The sequence below is a fragment of the Oncorhynchus nerka genome, linkage group LG16 (genome assembly GCF_034236695.1).
Source record: "Oncorhynchus nerka isolate Pitt River linkage group LG16, Oner_Uvic_2.0, whole genome shotgun sequence".
Taxonomy (NCBI): Eukaryota; Metazoa; Chordata; class Actinopteri; order Salmoniformes; family Salmonidae; genus Oncorhynchus; species Oncorhynchus nerka.
In genome coordinates, this window is record NC_088411.1 from 36222682 (window position 1) to 36241445 (window position 18764).

The window sequence follows — 18764 nt, forward strand, 5'->3', positions numbered from 1 at the left end:
GTTAAAAATGGCAGAAAAAAAGGGAGATGGTTTGTTAAAGAAGAATGGTAGAAAGTGTAAGCAGAGTGAATTGAAGATTTGAGGAGAAATGGAAGTGAATGAGGGCAAAGTATCGGAGGTGGTAGGTGTGGTGAAGTTCTCAGAGCCAGAAGCTTGCACCGAGGATCAAGATAAAGATGTTTTTGAAAAAAGTGGAGATGTGAATTGTTTTGCTCTCAAGAAAATGGTGCCATTGAAAGGAGTGATTACTGGGGTAGGGGTAAATGTGAAAGTTGACCAACTGAAGGGGCGGATTCCTGGTATTTGATGCTCAACGTTTTGTGCGACACAGACAGGGTGGCGTGAGTCATTGTGAGTGGTGAAACTGAAGTCATTGTGAGTGGTGAAACTGAAGTCATTGTGAGTGGTGAAACTGAAGTCATTGTGAGTGGTGAAACTGAAGTCACTGTGAGTGGTGAAACTGAAGAGTCATTGTGAGTGGTGAAACTGAAGTCATTGTGAGTGGTGAAACTGAAGTCATTGTGAGTGGTGAAACTGAAGTCATTGTGAGTGGTGAAACTGAAGAGTCATTGTCTGTTCTTTTTTGAGTTTTGATGAGTCTTTGCCCGACAAAGTGTTGTTAGGATGTATAAGTTATCCTGTATGAGATTTTGTGCCAAATACATTACGTTGTTACATGTGTCAAGCTCATTGGCATGTGGCAGTAGTGTGTAGGAGAGAGGTTCCTAGGTGTGAGAAGTGTGCAGAAGGGCATGAGACAAAGGAATGTGAAGCCTTGGGGAAAGTAGTGGTATGTGTTAATTGTAGCGGTGCCCATGGTGCTGGGGATCAGAAATGTCCCATGCGAGAGAGGCAGGTTGAGGTTTCCAGGGTTAGAGTCGTGCAGAAGTTGTCATATGCTGGCAGTGAAGAAAGCACAGAAAGATGTAGGGGGGAGTAGTAGAGCTGTAAGATTAAGATTGGATTTTTTGGCATTTATAGCAATAGTTATCAACTGTACTGCTGGGATGGAAAGTAAATCACAGAAAATAGAGGTTGTGGTAGCAGCTGCAGAGAGGTATTTGGGTGTGCGAGACTTGACATCAGAAGAGTTTATGGGGTGTGTTAAGTGGTGGTGTCCCATCATTTCAGGCTGTTGGCCTGAAGTAGGACTAAATATATTTAAATAGTGGACTCTGATATATTAATTTTTGTGAGTGTAGTGTTAGGTGGTAGGGTATTTGTTTAATTATTTTTTTTCAAGTATAAGGGAGTTATACTCCAGTCTAGTAGGTGGCGGTAATGCAACATTTATTGGATGCCAACCGCCGTTAAATCTCATCGAAGAAGGTCTCTCGGCTATAATGCCATACTTAGCCAATATACACGGGTTCGTTGACGTGCAGCCACCTAGTTATATAGTTCATAATTTGTAAGTAATTATTGTAACAGTAACATTCACGACATATTATAGTCAAGGCTAATGACATATTTACATAATGACATACATTAGCTAATTACCTAACAAATGTTCCCGAGGTAAAAACGAACCTCGCAAGCTACAGTAACGTTTAGCTACCATTAGCTAACGTTAATAGTTAGCTACCTGTCAAAGTAATTTAAAAAAATAACTAGCTACTCACATTGTTATTAAACAATTATTGTATAATGTGTTCAATATTTTATTTTCAAAAGAATAAAAGTAATTCGCTATTTATCTCGACTTGCAAGCGGTTACAACTTTGGTTCCGCGGGTGTGGTGGTTGACGGGAGGGTTTTGATGTGACACAAGGTCACGGCTAAACCCCGCCTATTTCTACATTTTTTCTTAAAATAAGATTTTAACCCTAACCTCAACCACACTGCTAACCTTATGCCTAACTTTAAATTAAAGACCAAAAAACTAATTTTTGATTTCATGAATTGTTACTATATAGACCATTTTGACTTTGCGGCTCTGGTAACTAGTAAAACAAGATGGCTGCGCTCTCGTCCTTGATGTTCAAGTCCAGAGCAGGTAAAATATTCAAATCATCATTTATTTGCGTTAAATAAAACCTCTTTGAAACACGTCTTTAGACCTAATATACGCCAATGATGCGTATTTATTATAAAGCTATTTAGCTGGATAACGTGTTTTTGAAGCTAGCATGACAATAGCCAATCGCTCGTTCTCTGTCATCAGCTTGCTTAAAGCTGCAATAGGGTCAAATCAAATTGTATTTATATAGCCCTTCTTACATCAGCTGATATCTCAAAGTGCTGTACAGAAACCCAGCCTAAAACCCCAAACAGCAAGCAATGCAGGTCAAAAGGCCAAAACCTAGAGAGGAACCAGGCTATGTGGGGTGGCCAGTCCTCTTCTGGCTTTGCCGGGTGGAGATTATAACAGATCATGGCCAAGATGTTCAAATGTTCATAAATGACCAGCATGGTCAAATAATAATAATCACAGTAGTTGTCGAGGGTGCAGCAAGTCAGCACCTCAGGAGTAAATGTCAGTTGGCTTTTCATAGCCGATCATTAAGAGCATCTCTACCTCTCCTGCTGTCTCTAGAGAGTTGAAAACAGCAGGTCTGGGACAGGTAGCACGTCCGGTGAACAGGTCAGGGTTCCATAGCCGCAGGCTGAACAGTTGAAACTGGAGCAGCAGCACAGCCAGGTGGACTGGGGACAGCAAGGAGTCATCATGCCAGGTAGTCCTGAGGCATGGTCCTAAGGCTCAGGTCCTCCGAGAGAGAGAAAGAAAGAGAATTAGAGAGAGAATACTTAAATTTACACAGGACACCGGATAAGACAGGAGAAGTACTCCAGATATAACAGACTGACCCTAGCCCCCCGACTCATAAACTACTGCAGCATAAATACTGGAGGCTGAGATGGGAGGGGTCAGGAGACACTGTGGCCCCATCCGATGATACCCTCGGACAAGGCCAAACAGGCAGGATATAACCCCTCCCACTTTGCCAAAGCACAGCCCCCACACCACTAGAGGGATATCTTCAGCCACCAACTTACCATCCTGAGACAGTCATTCCTGTGTATACAGTATTAAGACACCGTGGAGCCGGTGAGAGATATGGGTTGAAAAATGTACCTCATTCCAGGGATGAGAAAGGCGTTGTATTCCGAATTGTCCCATTATTCTAACTGTTACACCAACCAAATTTAACACAATTTAATCTTCTGTGTAATAGTTAGGATAATGGGACAATTCCGAGTAAAATGCATTTCTCATCCCTGGATCGAGATACACAGGAATGTTGTGCAGCTGTAAGCAAGCTGGTCGGATCTGCTGGCTAGTTCGTTCTGCATTTAGTTAGCTAACCATCACCGGCTGGTGTACTCCTTGCCCTTATGACTCAAATTGCAAAAGTAATAGATTGAGGCATTCCACGTACCTATATGCCGCCTAAGGGTTATGCCCGGCTCGCCGACCCTCTGTCTACACGCAAATACACCTCGCTTGCAATATGGTTTTGGGAACATAACTTTCATATAAGAGAATTATTCAAATACAAAAGATACACAGCAGAGTCGCACCCGGCTGTGTTTTGACAAACGCCTGCTTCCAGCTGAAAATATGAAATGGAATTGTCCAATGGAAAGGTGAGCACAAGGTGACATACCTCTGCTGGAGGTTGTACTTGAAAACAGCCCGGTACAACTTTTCTCACCTGCAATACAGTAAGTGTATCTTTTGTATGTATTTTTTATTTAAGCTTTATTTAACTAGGCAAGTCAATTAAGAACAAATTCTTATTTATAATGATGGCTTACCGTAGCCAAAACCCTGATTTTTGGTTGAATTGAACAGTATAAAACAATCAGAATGGAGAAAGACCCATTGAAATCACTTAGAATATATGTGTCGCCACCCTCCTAGGGTCACTCACTAGTCATAAAGCAAATGTAGAACTTTTATTAATCAAAAACATGAAACACCGTCCAATTTTTTTAAAGATACTGGGATCTGATATTTTGACCAGATCATCCAGCCCTAATTCTTTCTTGCTGAAATTATTGTTAAGTTCCAAATGTTTCCAAAACTGTATCGCAAGCAATGGTTAATAACGTTTCTAAATGTTAACAGAGCGTCCAGATTGTAATTCACAGTGAGCCAGCTGGGGTCAATACCTTCAACTGGTATTGGGGAGGGAGGGGAGGCTGTAAAGCCCCCTTGGCTTATCAATAACTAGTGTAGTCCCGACATGACCATGCTATCCAATCCCTGGACAGCAGGGCCCCTTCTATTAGACGTAAACCTAAACTTCTCTTGTCTATCACAAATGTTGATTTAAAATTATATTTGAACATTTCAGTTTTTGTGTATGTAATAATTGCGTGGCCATGCCGTCGAGGGATTGGATTGCATGGTCATGTCTAGCTCTTGATCATGACTCTCAGTTCTATTAGATTATACATAAGTCATTGGACGAAGGCGTCTTCTGTACGGGGAAGTTTTGTTCATGTAAAAACGGAGCGTCGGGGATCTTAACATGCATCACTTGCAGTATGTTTTTAGTTTTTTTTTTAAAGGTTGAATTGATACATACCTTGATAGGGTTAGTGTTCCCACACAGCCATATCTCCATGTTACAGTACTTGTTTACAGAAAACAGACAGAAGCCAAGAGCCGACCTCCTGTTCTAATTAGCTATCTAGAATGCTCTGAACACCTGTGTGTAAGTGTAACTCAGTAAGTGTAGTTTCGTCGGGTGGCGGCTCCATAACTGTGTGGATCAGTGCACAACTGCTACAGTAACTATCTTTTATTTGAAGGATTGTTTCTCCCTGATGAAAGTTAAGGGCCTTCGATTGTAGTTCACATGAGCCAGTCGTGGGTGAAACGAATGCCTGAGAACTGTAAGGAGAAGGCAGAATGCTGCCTTGAGTTTGAGAGATTGGTCATGTCGGGACTACAGCTGGTGTATCCGACAACTAGCTACCTACATTGGAAAGAAGTTGCTAGCATTGCATGAGCATCACAAATGGCATTGAACAGCCCACTGTCATTATACAAGCCAGACAGTCATTGTATCTCCTTGCTACAACTGTTACAATGTTTCCAAACTACAATGTTAACTCTATGAATTTGCAGGTCTTCTGCTCCCTTGCCAGGCCTCTCTCGCGGACTGGGTGCGGTTCGCCTCCAAGAAGGCAGGCGGTAGCAGCAAGAACGTCGGTGGAAAGAGCCCTGGTCGCAGATATGGCTTCAAGAAAACCGATGGTAGCTACATTAATGCTGTTTATTTGTCAGTATGCTTAGTTCTGACATCTCTGAGGTGCATGTTATGTCTTTCACCCTACTAGGGCAGTCACTATTCCAGTATCCTTATACTCGAGAGGTATCGAGGCAGGGAAACAAAACATGAATAGGAGGAAATCAGTCCTAATGTTGGGGGGAAAAACATCAGATTTTGTCACCCAGAATCACGTGTTTATTTTCCAAGCTTTAGCACTATGTCACACACGGTATGTCACACACGGTATGTCACACACGGTATGTCACACACGGTGTGTCTCACACTGAACTCAGCAAAAAAAAAAAAAACGTTCTCTCACTGTCAACTGCGTTTATTTTCAGCAAACTTAACGTGTGTAAATATTTGTATGAACATAACAAGATTCAACAACTGAGACATAAGCTGAACAAGTTCCACAGACATGTGACTAACATTGTCATGCTGGAGGGTCATGTCAGGATGAGCCTACAGGAAGGGTACCACATGAGGGAGGAGGAAGTCTTCCCTGTAATGCACAGTGTTGAGATTGCCTGCAATGACAATAAACTCAGTCCGATGATGCTGTGACACACTGCCCAAGACCATGACGGACCCTCCACCTCCAAATCGATCCCGCTCCAGAGTACAGGCCTCGGTGTAACGCTCATTCCTTTGACTATAAACACGAATCCAACCATCACCCCTGAGACAAAACCACGACTTGTCAGAGAAGAGCACCTTTTGCCAGTCCTGTCTGGTCCAGCGATGGTGGGTTAGTGCTCATAGATAATGTTGTCACCGGTGATGTCTGGTGAGGACCTGCCTTGCTGCAACAGGCCTATAAGCCCTCAGTCCAGCCTCTCTCAGCCTATTGAGGACAGTCTGAGCACTGATGGAGGGATTGTGCATTCTTGGTGTAACTCGGGCAGTTGTTGTTGCCATCCTGTACCTGTCCTGCAGGTGTGATGTTCAGATGTACCGATCCTGTGTAGGTGTTGTTACACGTGGTCTGCCATTGCGAGGATGATCAGCTGTCCGTCCTGTCTCCCTGTAGCGCTGTCTTAGGCGTCTCACAGTACGGACATTGCAATTTATTGCCCTGGCCACATCTGCAGTCCTCATGCCTCCTTGCAGCATGCCTAAGGCACGTTCACGCAGATGAGCAGGGACCCTGGGCATCTTTCTTTCTGTGTTTTTCATAACTGTGACCTTAATTGCCTTCCGTCTGTAGTGTCTTAACGACCGTTCCACAGGTGCATGTTCATTAATTGTTTATGGTTCATTGAACAAGCATGGGAAACAGTGTTCAAACCCTTTACAATGAAGATCTGTGAAGGAATTAGGATTTATTACGAATTATCTTTGAAAGACAGGGTCCTGAAAAAGGGATGTTTCTTTTTTTTGCTGAGTTTGTCACACACTATTTCATACAGTCGTTTTTGAAAGTCCAAAGTGTTTATTCTGCTTTGTTTTCTTTTTGCCATGGAAAATGAGGTATCGTGATATCGCGATACTGGTATCGTGACAACATTAGATCCTACACACCATGTTTGCATTATCTAACAAACACTTCTGTTTTGTTGTCATCCATCTTCAGGGAACTTTGTCCATGCTGGCAACATCCTAGCAACACAGAGGCTCATGAGGTGGCAACCAGGAGCACATGTAAGGTTTCACACGGTCACTGTTAATATCCTGGGGTGTATTCATTAGATGGACATCTTAGCAAAATATTTTTCAAAAGAAACCGTTTACTCCAAAGAACGATATGTTTCTATTAGGACAAATTCAGGTAGGTCCCTCGCTGTTTCGTTTGGTTCCTAGTGAGTACACCCCTGGAAGTTTTCAAATGTCTGTAGGTGGCTGGTTGATTGTCAACTAATCTCTCTTCCCCCTCCTCTCTTTCTGTCTCCCCCCACCTCTCTCTTTCTCTCTCAGGTGGGGATTGGAACCAACAACACCCTGTATGCCCTGGAGGACGGCATTGTCAGGTTCACGAAGGAGGTGTATGTTCCAGCCCCACGCAGCTCTGAGACCTTCAAGGTCATCACCAAGCTGCCCACAGGAACTGTACTCTACAAGACCTTCATCAACGTAGTGCCCAACAAACAGGAGGGCAAATTCAAACTGGTTGGCATGTTCTGAAGACTCATTCCTATTCCACTCTGTGTAGGTACAAACCCTACTCTTTCTATGGACTGGGCAGTTTGGATTTGAAAATTTCTGTTCAACCGCAGACTCATTTGTCGTGAATGTTGTGGAACTGAGCCAAAGCGTGATGAGGATTCTGGATGTTCCGAGGGAATTCCTCAAAGCTTCCTGTGTTACCTGTGGTGACCGTTGTCATCGACCCTGCACTCTGGAAATGTGACTGGTCGAAAGTTTATTCAACAGGCACCTTTATGACTTTTTGTGCTGTAAGAAGACATACCAATGTCATTCCATCCAATAAAGTTTTATATATAATCATGACATCAGCAGTCTGTTGGAATTTTAAGCTTAGTTAAGAGAACAATTTCCTGTGTATCCAAAGGTATTTTAATTGTCGGGAATATTTTAGTATCGTTTGGTGGGGGAAAAAATCAATATCTAAAACCACCCCTGTATCAAGTGTGAATGTGGTCTATAGTTCTTGAAGTAACCACAGAGTGTCTCAAGTTTCCCCTCAGTTTTCTCCATACAGACCACGGAGGGCTAATGTAAAAACGTGTTTGTTTTTTTAAAGAACCTGTGAAGCCGATTGAAGTAATAAATCACACTTTTTAGCAGCAGACGGTATTCTAAAGAACTCTCATGAATCATTAACTCACAGCCCTATGCGTTATCTTATAGTCAACTACCTCACATCATTTCGTGTTGATGACCCCGGTTCAAGAGACGTTGGGTGTTGACTTGTAATTTCCTGTGAATTATTTATAAAAACCCATTCACATTCTGCTCGTACCAGGATTGATCCATTTGGGAGAAAAACAAATCTCCAGATAGACATCACACTGGGCAAAAACGGGTTGAATCAATGTTTCTACCTTATTTCAACGTGTAAAACGGATTCAATTTGAACAAAAGTCATGAACGTAAGGGAATTTGTCTTTCGCCAAACTTTGAACCTAAATCCAATGACACGGTGATGTTTTGTTGTTGAAGTTGAATTCACAGTAGTTGACAACTCCACCAAATGTAAATCAAAACTAGAAGTTGGACTGATGTCTGTGCCCAGTGTGATGGCAGGATGTGTATAGCATTTTACAGATCATACTTTACTCAGAACTTGTAGAGTGAGTTAGGTGCCATTTATTTTGAGAGTATGAGTTACAGATAGTATGTCAACTCCTCCCAGTGGAATGCAGGGGAGTGTGAAATACATTACGAATGCCCTGGTACATTCACCACAACAGACAGCTTGTCGAAACACTTCTGATGGAGGCCCTCTAATAACTGATGAGCGCCGTAGTTTTGAGTGTTTATAAGATTTGTAAGTGCTTAGGGGAAGATTGGGTTTGGGGAGAGAAACACTGCAAAAAAAAAAAAGGGAGAGGTCAAAATGAGGTCTCTACTCCCTTCGCTGACATTACTCAACATCTATTCTACGCTGTGGACATATTTGTGCCTGGTAGAGAAAAACGGACAAATTTCAACTCACTTTGACAAACGTCAATGAATAGAAGCAGGAGTGTTCCCTTTTGACACCTTGACCATAAGGTTGATAGCAATCCTATCAGTTTTTTAAAATTGTACCTTTATTTAACTAGGCAAGTCAGTTAAGAACAAATTCTTATTTTCAATGACAGCCTAGGAACAGTGGGTTAACTGCCTGTTCAGGAGCAGAATGACCTTGTCAGCTCGGGGGTTTGAACTTGCAACCTTCCGGTTACTAGTCCAACGCTCTTAACCACTAGGCTACCCTGCCGTCCCGATTAATATAGGTCAAGTTAATACAACAAGTCTGAACTAAAACATGCATATTTTTCCAACCAATGGTGTATTTCAAACTGACTTGTTGCAAATTAAAGTCAGTGAGCGATGATGTAGTACACACACAAGTTTTAATGTACTAAAAAAAAGTTTAAAGTTCAATATGTTGCCTTCGCATTTTCACCTCTACCGATAGTTTGTTCACAAAAAGCTGTTACGTTAAATAGTAAATATGCCTACTCTGCAATGGAGGCTGGTTTGGGGAGCTGTAGGAGGATAGGCTCATTGGTCTTGGCACGTTCGTTCTAGCCAACAGCTTGTACATACAGTGCGGGTAGGCTAGTCTACATGATGAGATTATTATGGATATTTGTTTTTGTCAAATGGCAGTCATGAATCGATCAAAAGAATAAGACCCTCAATATTTATTTGAAAAGAGCATCAAGATCACTGTGCACTTTCACCACCCTGTGAAGTTCATAATTGCTTTCTTCTATATTCTAATAAACTGCATGGATTCCCCAGTTGTAGTGGGAGGACCACACACACACCATGTCATCGCGTGACTCCAATTGTACTTCGACACCGTTGTTATATCAATATTTGTGCATAAACGAGTTTCCACCACCATTTCTCGCATAACACATTTTACAGACACAAAAAGATCCCACCATGTCGAACGAACAAATGATCTGTCTGCATTTAGAAAACTGTATTGAAACTTCTTGTTTCCATCACAGCTGTCGTGATTCAATTTATCAAAGGTATGACTTTACTCGCATGAAAACTGTATGGAAACGTAGTTAGAGTAAACTTTTTTTTTTAAAGCGGATAGGTCATTTATATCTACTTTAGTTCACCTATTTGACCCTTTTTGGTTCAGCTATTTAACTATTACTTTTACATGTTTTTTTTGTTTGATTTGGGTCACACATAATATTAATGTTTTGCATAGTTACATACTGTATCTCAGGCTAAACACATTGACAAACCCATTCCAGTTTAGCCCAGGAAGTAAATCAAATCAAATGTTATTAGTCACATGCGCTGAGTACAACAGGTGTAGTAGACCTTGCAGTGAAATGCTTATTTACGAGCCCCTAACCGACAGTGCAGTTTCAAAAATTACGGAACGTCAGGGTCATGGTGAGTTTCTCTGTGCATAGTTAGTTTGACCTTGGTTAAGACAAATGGTCCCTGGTCAACTGTCCCTGAGTGAACACACTTTGATTGTCTCTCAAATGGGACCCTGTTTCCTATGTAGTGCACTACATGGGGATTAGGGTGCCATTTGGAACATAGGCATTGTCTGCCTTCAGTAGTGTTAATAATTAGTGATGTGTTCAACCACAACAGCTCTCTGGTCTGGCCCTACACTCACTAGCCATCATCATCACATGTCAGGTAGCTGGGTATTCACAGCTTGGTGTTCTTTTGAAACAAGGAGATTTAGATTTTTCATTAACACGTTCAACCCGAAACAATGTCCTTGTTTTGTGGTTGTCTACGACATTGGATGTTGTGATGAAGCATAATATGTCTGCTTGTGAGGTGCGGACATCTTCTTTTCCACACACCCGAGCATGTCTAGAGTTTGAAATGTAGGCTGATTTGATTATTTAGCCGATAAAGGATATCATTGCCAGTGGAAGGATATCAAGCCATGTACAGCATACAGTCATGTTAAAACCACTCACTACACCAACAGACGACAGTCAAGAGTTGAGAGCGTTAGTCTCAGGAGGACAAACTCTTGAGTGAAACTGACTCATGCATTATCATGACAATGTCTCTTTCTTTGTTGATTTGTCTGCTTTTTTCTTGCAAAGGGTAGAAACACGAGTCTCTAGTTAAAAATGCGAAGTTGAAAACCAGGAGTGTTCCGACCCTCAAATAACTCCTGGTCTAGACAGAGACGGGTTCCCGGGTCGGGCTCTGAATAGGGCGGTAGGGTGACGGGCCTGCATCTACTGTCACTGTGTGTTCAAGGCTGGAGTTACAGGTGGAGAGAGGGGTGTCTGAGGGAAGTGCCTCAACACACTGAAGGTCTTCAGAGGAGATGATCATGGACTGGCGAAGAGTCTCCTCGTACGTCGGAGGACGCTGTAGGTACGGAGACATTTTATGAGATCAAATTTACTGTAATAAATCAATATTCTATGTATGAATATATTTATTTTTTATTTGACGTTGATCTCAACAGGGATTCCCATTGAGAGCAAGGTCTCTTTTACAAAGGAGCCCTGCAACATCCTTCCACAATTTCATTGATGTAAATGAGAATGTGTTCTTTAGTCAACTTACATGGTAAAATAAGGCTTGAATAAATCAATGACAAAATAAATATTTACATATGCAGTGAACAATACATAATAAAAATAGGTCCAGAACAGAGGAGTGACTGACCTCCGTTTCAGACTGTGTGGGGCTGATACCAAAGCGGTCGGCTATCATAGAGTGGATCTGTCTCTGACGGTCTTTCTTCCGGACGCTCTCGTAGGACGGAAGGCGGGGCAGGATCCCGTCCAGGTGATAGCTGCTGGGCTTACCGATGATAAACAGCCTCCCTGGAAGCTGCAGACACACACCAAACGTGTTTATAGGATATCACTTTTTCTATTTTTCAAGAGTAGATCTTGGTCAAAAGACCAGTTAGTGGAGAAAGATCAGAATTGGGCTGACTGTGTAAACGCAGCCTAATTACAAACGGCACTGGGCATCAATAACCATGTGGAAGCAGCTCAGAGTGAATTAATTGATTAATACCTACATCTCTATGTGTAATAGGGGAGTGTGGGGTACGTTGAGCCACCCTTGTTTATAGTAAATCATACACAAAATGTATCATTTTACCGAATATTTAGGAAGAGGTCATAATTTCATGGAGTTTGTGGAGGAAGTAACCACATGGCAAAAGTGTTTAAGCAAGTTAGGTACAAAAAACAAGCTTCTCTATAAGCTTCGATATGAGGTCCTAAACCTAGCATGAAAGTGCATCCTTGTAGCTGTGTGGGCGAATATAGTTAAAATGTTTGCCTTAGGATAAATTGAGCCAATGGCCATGTGAGTCAATAGTTTGAGTCAAATTGAGCAAATTGAAATGTTTTCTTCCCCAGACGTAATGCAAGGCATTATCGCTGGGATGTGACGTAACAACAGGGCCTTGCCTGTGTTAAAAGTGTTTTAAAAAGTATAAAGTGTTTGTTAGGTGTTAAGCCTGTGTTAAAACCCTCTTGAGTCCATTTCCCCCCCGTGGAAATATAATTAGGATAATTTAACAAATCCCCATAAAAATCTGTCTGTTAGGCTAGAGATCTCTATTATGGTTTTGCTCTACAACCGTCACAAGCGTCACATGACTCGTCTGAAGTCGGTACCGCCGATGGGCCAACTTCTGTCTGTAGTGTCCAAACGTCTTGGGCTCCACACTAACATGACCCCTCTATGGAAAGATGACTCTTTCATTACATGTACAGTACATGTCTTGCTCTAGGACACCGACAAGCCTCACAAGACTCGTTTGAAGGTAGCCCAGTACCAGTTTAAAAAATGAATGGAAGTACATTCTGTGTGGAAGTAGTTCAGTGCCTAAAAAAGGGGCTAAATGTGTGTAAAAACAAATACACCTCCTGAGCTTTATTTAATCTCTCAGATATAGGACATTTGTTTTTCCATGTACGAATCTGTTATTCATTGCATTTCTATAGGCTAATAGCAGTAAGGCCAAATTCAATGTTTCATTAAAAAAAAAAAGTAAAATACATTTGGGATACCTAAAGGGGTTGTAAAATACCAAATCAAATAGCTAAATGATCCTTGGTATGGCCACCTTAAAACAATTCCATATGTTATCTTAGTAGAACCCCACAGGCTTAGACAATAGAGTCTAGAGGGTTAAAATATTATTGTGATTGTGTTGAATTGAATTGCGATTGGGAAATAAAGATAGACATGGTTTTAAAAATGTAGTGGTAATATTTAATTCAGTACAGACATGTGTAGGTGGCTTAACTTACCCTGTTCCGCGGCTCAACTTAAGTTATGATGAAAAACCACTTTTTTTTGGACAAGCTATGTTTTCAAAACTGTAAAGTTTACATGTATTCTGATTATTACCAGGTATACACAACATCCTGAAATATATGTAGATATCTTTGTTAGAAAGAATACCATATTTCCCTTGACAGAGTGATGCTGAATGAACAAAATGCCTAAACTTGCCCCACTCTCCCCTACTATGTAAAGACAGAGGGTTTTTTTCACCTGGGATCCAATGTTTCCGTGGGCAGCAGTATGTTCATTGTAGGGAGACACCACTAGAGGCTGTCTTCTGTTGTACTGGGGTGGAGCATCCTGGGTAGGGAGAGAAGGGGGAAGACTGGTTAAAGTCTGTCTACACTACAGTGGAAAATGACATCTTACCAAAGTTCAGTCGGTGTAAAATAAAGTTATTCTATTCTGTTCTATTCTAATATGCTCTATTCTGTTATATTCTAATATGCTCTATTATGTTCTATTCTAATATGCTCTATTCTGTTCTATTCTAATATGCTCTATTCTGTTCTATTCTAATATGCTCTATTCTGTTCTATTCTATCTTTACAATTAGTAATGTAGCAGCAACAACAAAGGCATGATAACAGTCCAATGAATTAACCTCAAGCCAGGTTACTAGGTGGTGATGGAGTAACTTGGCTATAGAGCTGTAATGACACTTTCTTCATGCCCGATAATATACTCCACTCAATATACTCCACTCAATATACTCCAGTCAGTCTTGTTAAGGGCTACCAGAGCTGTTCTCCTGATCTGATGCATGTTATGCACTATCGACCACACAATGGAAAATGCCTTTGCCAAAATCTACAGTTAGATCCAACCGTTTATTTCTTTATTCCTCTGTCTCGGCTCTGACACTCTGTTGCAGTCTCCCTACTGATAACGCTATATGGGTTTTAACATGAGACATCATTGTGCAACACACAATCCCCTGGCAGCCGCCATAATATCACAGCATCATTTGTAATATAATCAACTAATACTGGTTTAACGAAGCGACAGTGTTGATATTTTCAATGTTAATATTGAAAATGTTTGACTTGAATGAGTGGAAGGAAAGGAGTGGGAGGCAAATGGGGCTGGAGGATGGCCTTCACTGTAACTGACTAGCATGTGATGCAAAGGAAAAACACACTCATGTAAGGTTATCTCAGATGAGTAGCCTATGGTTGGATTAAAAAAATGGCCGTATATTAACAGAAGAATATCAATGTTTTTGATACAACCAACCAAAAGGTCAAAGGAGCGTTTATCTGTGGTTGCATTTTCAATAGGGGAGAAAAATAAGGATACAAAAAGCAGGAGGTAATGATCTTAACCTTATCAAATGAGCTGTGCACTGCATGCTCTCTCATGCTCTCTCATGCTCTCTCGTGCTCTCTCATGCTCTCTCATGCTCTCTCATGCTCTCTCGTGCTCTCTCATGCTCTCATGCTCTCTCATGCTCTCTCGTGCTCTCTCGTGCTCTCTCATGCTCTCTCATGCTCTCATGCTCTCTCATGCTCTCTCGTGCTCTCTCGTGCTCTCTCGTGCTCTCTCGTGCTCTCTCGTGCTCTCTCGTGCTCTCTCGTGCTCTCTCGTGCTCTCTCGTGCTCTCTCGTGCTCTCTCGTGCTCTCTCATGCTCTCTCAGCTCTGTATCATAACAAATACAGAAAACAGAGTTGCACAGGGAAATATTATTCACGTAAACCTTTTAAAACAGCCACTATAGCCACTAGGGTTTGGCTGGGGTAGGCTGTCATTGTAAATAAGAATTAGTTCTTAACTGACTTGCCTAGATAAATAAATAATCTACTGTACTGTACACTATAGGACTGTGCTCTACTGTACTGTGATGAGCCCTAATCTACTGTACTCTAAAGGACTGTACCGTACTGTACACTATAGGACTGTGCTCTACTGTACTGTGATGTACCCTAATCTACTGTACTCTAAATACTTATTTTCCACTCTAATTTGCAAATAAATTCATTAAAAATCCTACCTACCCTACCTCTCTCTCCTATCCTTTTTTTTCTCATTTTGTCTGTCATAGTTGAAGTGTACCTATGATGAAAATTACAGGCCTCTTTCATCTTTTTAAGTGGGAGAACTTGCACAGTTGGTGGCTGACTAAATACTTTTTTGCCCCACTGTACATATTCTTTATCCCTTTACACTTGTGTGTATAAGGTAGTAGTTTTGGAATTGTTAGGTTAGATTACTCGTTGGTTATTACTGCATTGTCGGAACTAGAATCACAAGCATTTCGCTACACTCACATTAACATCTGCTAACCATGTGTATGTGACAAATAAATGTGATTTGATTTGATCTATCATCCAGCCTACAGTAGCAGCCCATGTGTGGTGTTCAATGTAGGTCTACGTTCCATGAGACTTTTGAAAAATAACATGCAAGGCTTGACATTAACCTGTTTATCCACTTCTCATTCAGATAAGGAGGTGATGCTGGAAACCACTTTTCAAAATAAAATGCATAATCATTTCCATACCAAATTATGTCCGTCTCAAAATACAACACTGCCCCTTTAAGACAAAAAAAGCTCTTTAACTGGCTCTTTTCAAAGATGTCTAGAAATGTACACGTTTTGTGTTCTTGGAGGAAGCAATCACTCCCCTATTGCTGACTACAAATGATCTATAACTGGGCTAATAACTCACTAAATAGCAAAGGATAGGAACAAAATGTGACTCACCACCTGGATTCAGTATTACGTAGCAACATTTGAAAATGTTTTTTTTTTTACATTGGATAAAAGGAGAGACTCAGAGCTAGGAAATGGTATATCATACACTACAGTGGGAACAATGGGAAAGTAATTCTGCTTTAAAAGTTGATCAACTTTTAACTCCCCTTTTGAGAAAATGGCCTTTGAATGTTTTGGTATCTAGTGAAGAGCTCTTCTTTGTCTACACCCATTCAGCTCACACCCTCTTAAGGGCTCCCGAGTGGCGCAGCGCTCTAAGGCACTGCATCTCAGTACAAGAGGTGTCACTACAGTCCCTGGTTTGAATCCAGGCTGTATCACCTCCGGCTGTGATTGGGAGTCCCATAGGGTGGCGCACAATTGGCCCAGTGTCGTCTGGGTTTGGCTGGTATAGAATTATTTCAATTTCATTACGTTTTTTTGCAGATGTTTACTGACACCGGCCATATTCAACGGGTGTTTTACACACGTCACGTAACGTGCAAACGTTAGCTCTCGCTTTGATCTCAAAATAAACACATCTACTCACAATCGCTCATGCTGTAAAAACAGTCCAGTTCAAAGTGAATGGCACAGATCCACATATGGCAATGGTCTATTTGCATATAGGCCTACTGCAGCTCTGATTGGTTATGGCGCACCAGTCTGTGTAGAGTACAGGCATGAGTCGTGCCTGTCAATTAAATAAAATCCTACTCTGCTGCATTCTGCCTACAACAACATCTCTTGCATAGTTAGTTTTGCATACTAAGTCTTGCATAGTTAGTTTTGTTTCAGTATGTTGCATTGAAAGTGTTTGGGAGAAATACGATACAAATGTAAATTGATTTCCAACCCCCAGTTTGCACCACCACGTCTGTAGAATAGCCCATATACTGCATTACTTTTGACCAGGGCCCATAAGGTCTGGTCTGCTTGCTGCAGAAAAACAAACAGGAATCTCTCTTCACCTGAACTAACTTGGGAATGTTTCATGCTAGAGCAAATGTATAATCACATCATTCTCCTTTATCGCATCTCGCTCTTATTGGTTACTGAAATCATTATTACACATTTACACAAAGTTCCAAAGAGTTTATAGTACTCTATTGTACCTGTGTTCATATTGTTTTGTCACAGTGTTTACATAATGGTTTATGGATGTTTCTCTAGCCTCGTTTACCAGACTCCTGTTACTGTAATCAGGCTCCCAGCTGGTGAACATGTTAATGATATTGCAGCGATCTTCGCTATAGGATCCACGTTACATTCCCACCAAGTGGGTTAACTCTATTGGTTGAGATGCGGTGGGTGTTTGCCTTTCACACCAGAGACCCAGGTTTGTAATGATAATGAGCTCCCTGGTAAGGCCTGACCTTGCAGCCTTAAAATAAGGGGTTATAGCACATGCATAATACCATTATAGCCATTTTTAAATTAGTGATGAGATTAGGGTAAACCCTATAGATGTTTATATCACATTTGTAAATGACCTTAGTGATGAGATTAGGGTAAACCCTATAGATGTTTATATCACATTTGTAAATGACCTTAGTGATGAGATTAGGGTAAACCCTATAGATGTTTATATCACATTTGTAAGGTGTTTATGTCCTTACTGTACATATGTACAATATACACTAGGTGTTAATAACACGTTTCCCTGTTAATTACATATGTATAACATGCATAGCCTTCCTGTATAGTGTTGGAAGACCCTGCATCAAAGAGGGTAATAATATACATTAGGCAGTTATAACATGTTATCCCTGTTTATAAAAAATAGAAAATAGCTTTTATCCAAAGCAACTTATAGACTTATAGTCATGCTGCATACATTTTTTGCGAATGGGTTGTCCCGGGATTCGAACCCACTATCCTGTAATTGCAAGTGCCATGTCCTACCAACCGAGCTACTTATATCCTTACTGTACAACGCTGGTTGGCCTGGTAGTTCGACACCCTGCAGCAGAAAGGGTCTTTCCTGTACAAGACCACCAGGAGCATGAGAATCACTACGAAGAACACCAGGCAGGACACTACAGAAATGAGGCAACAAGAACACAGACGTGACTACGAAGCTTTATAAAACATATCCGGCATTAATGTAAACATATAGGTTATACATGATTCCTTTTTAATGTGTATTTATAACACATGCAAAACATACATAACTAAACGATCAACAGTTAGCCAGTCCTGTGTCAGAGCAACAGGTTTATGTCGACTGAATATATATGTTCATGGTTTAGCAGCAGCCTACTTAAGTTTTTGTGACTGCCATCACTCACCGGAGGCCACGATGACCGTTAGCTGATCCGCTGTCAGCGCAGGTGGGATAGTTGTAGATGCAGATAAAGACATATTGAACTAAAATTAATCAGCATGTAAACGAGGTTCCGCTGTGTAAACGGCCCACATAAAAATGTTGGCTTTCACTGGCATGATATTAGGCTACTCCTGTCCAAACCAAGAAGATCAAAATAAATCGATGATCTTCCTCTTCATTCGAGGGCAGAGCCGGACACTGTTGTTAAATCCAGTTTAACTGCAGGATTCTGCCACCTATCTTGCTGCTTCGATTCAGCCTGGTCTCATAGACTAGACGTAACATAGTAAACTTAAATCAGGATACTAAAATTAGTATGATAAACTTTAAAACATATATTTTACATGACATTTTAGTCATTTAGCAGACGCTCTTATCCAGAGTGACTTACAATTAGTGTATTCATTTTAAGATAGCTAGGTGAGACAACAACCCATCACAATCGTATCAAGTACATTTTCCCTCAACAAAGTATTTATCAGCAAAGTCAGTGGTAGTGGGAAAAGATAGGTGTTTATTATATTATAATTTTTACAACAGTTTTTTTGGGGGGTGGGGGTATGGTCACAT

General features: G+C 41.1%; 2 protein-coding genes across 2 annotated transcripts; one reads left to right on the forward strand and one right to left on the reverse strand.

Annotated features, from left to right (window-relative positions):
• The first annotated feature begins 1807 nt into the window (after positions 1 to 1807).
• On the forward strand, positions 1808 to 7676 carry LOC115144446 (large ribosomal subunit protein bL27m-like). Its single transcript, XM_029685500.2, has 4 exons — positions 1808 to 1996; positions 5081 to 5209; positions 6802 to 6869; positions 7143 to 7676. The coding sequence occupies exons 1-4, from the start codon at positions 1957 to 1959 to the stop codon at positions 7347 to 7349; spliced, it is 444 nt and encodes a 147-aa protein (XP_029541360.1). The 5' UTR covers positions 1808 to 1956; the 3' UTR covers positions 7350 to 7676.
• Positions 7677 to 8494: 818 nt separating this feature from the next.
• Positions 8495 to 18418, reverse strand: LOC115144623 (uncharacterized). The gene is made up of 5 exons (XM_029685662.2): positions 18157 to 18418; positions 17795 to 17904; positions 13380 to 13469; positions 11523 to 11690; positions 8495 to 11219 (listed from the first exon to the last, which is right to left on the reverse strand). Exons 1-5 carry the CDS (start codon positions 18227 to 18229, stop codon positions 11022 to 11024), a joined length of 639 nt encoding a protein of 212 aa, XP_029541522.2. The 5' UTR covers positions 18230 to 18418; the 3' UTR covers positions 8495 to 11021.
• Positions 18419 to 18764: the final 346 nt, after the last annotated feature.

Bases quoted from the DNA above. Each gene is read 5' to 3' on its own strand.
- LOC115144446 (XM_029685500.2), top strand. From the start codon at position 1,957: ATGGCTGCGCTCTCGTCCTTGATGTTCAAGTCCAGAGCAG. The intron at 1,997-5,080 runs GTAAAATATTCA...ATGAATTTGCAG, and splicing joins GATGTTCAAGTCCAGAGCAG to GTCTTCTGCTCCCTTGCCAG. The intron at 5,210-6,801 runs GTAGCTACATTA...ATCCATCTTCAG, and splicing joins TGGCTTCAAGAAAACCGATG to GGAACTTTGTCCATGCTGGC.
- LOC115144623 (XM_029685662.2), bottom strand. From the start codon at position 18,229: ATGTCTTTATCTGCATCTACAACTATCCCACCTGCGCTGACAGCGGAT. The intron at 17,905-18,156 runs GTGAGTGATGGC...TCATTTCTGTAG, and splicing joins AACGGTCATCGTGGCCTCCG to TGTCCTGCCTGGTGTTCTTC. The intron at 13,470-17,794 runs GTAAGGATATAA...CTCCCTACCCAG, and splicing joins AGGCCAACCAGCGTTGTACA to GATGCTCCACCCCAGTACAA.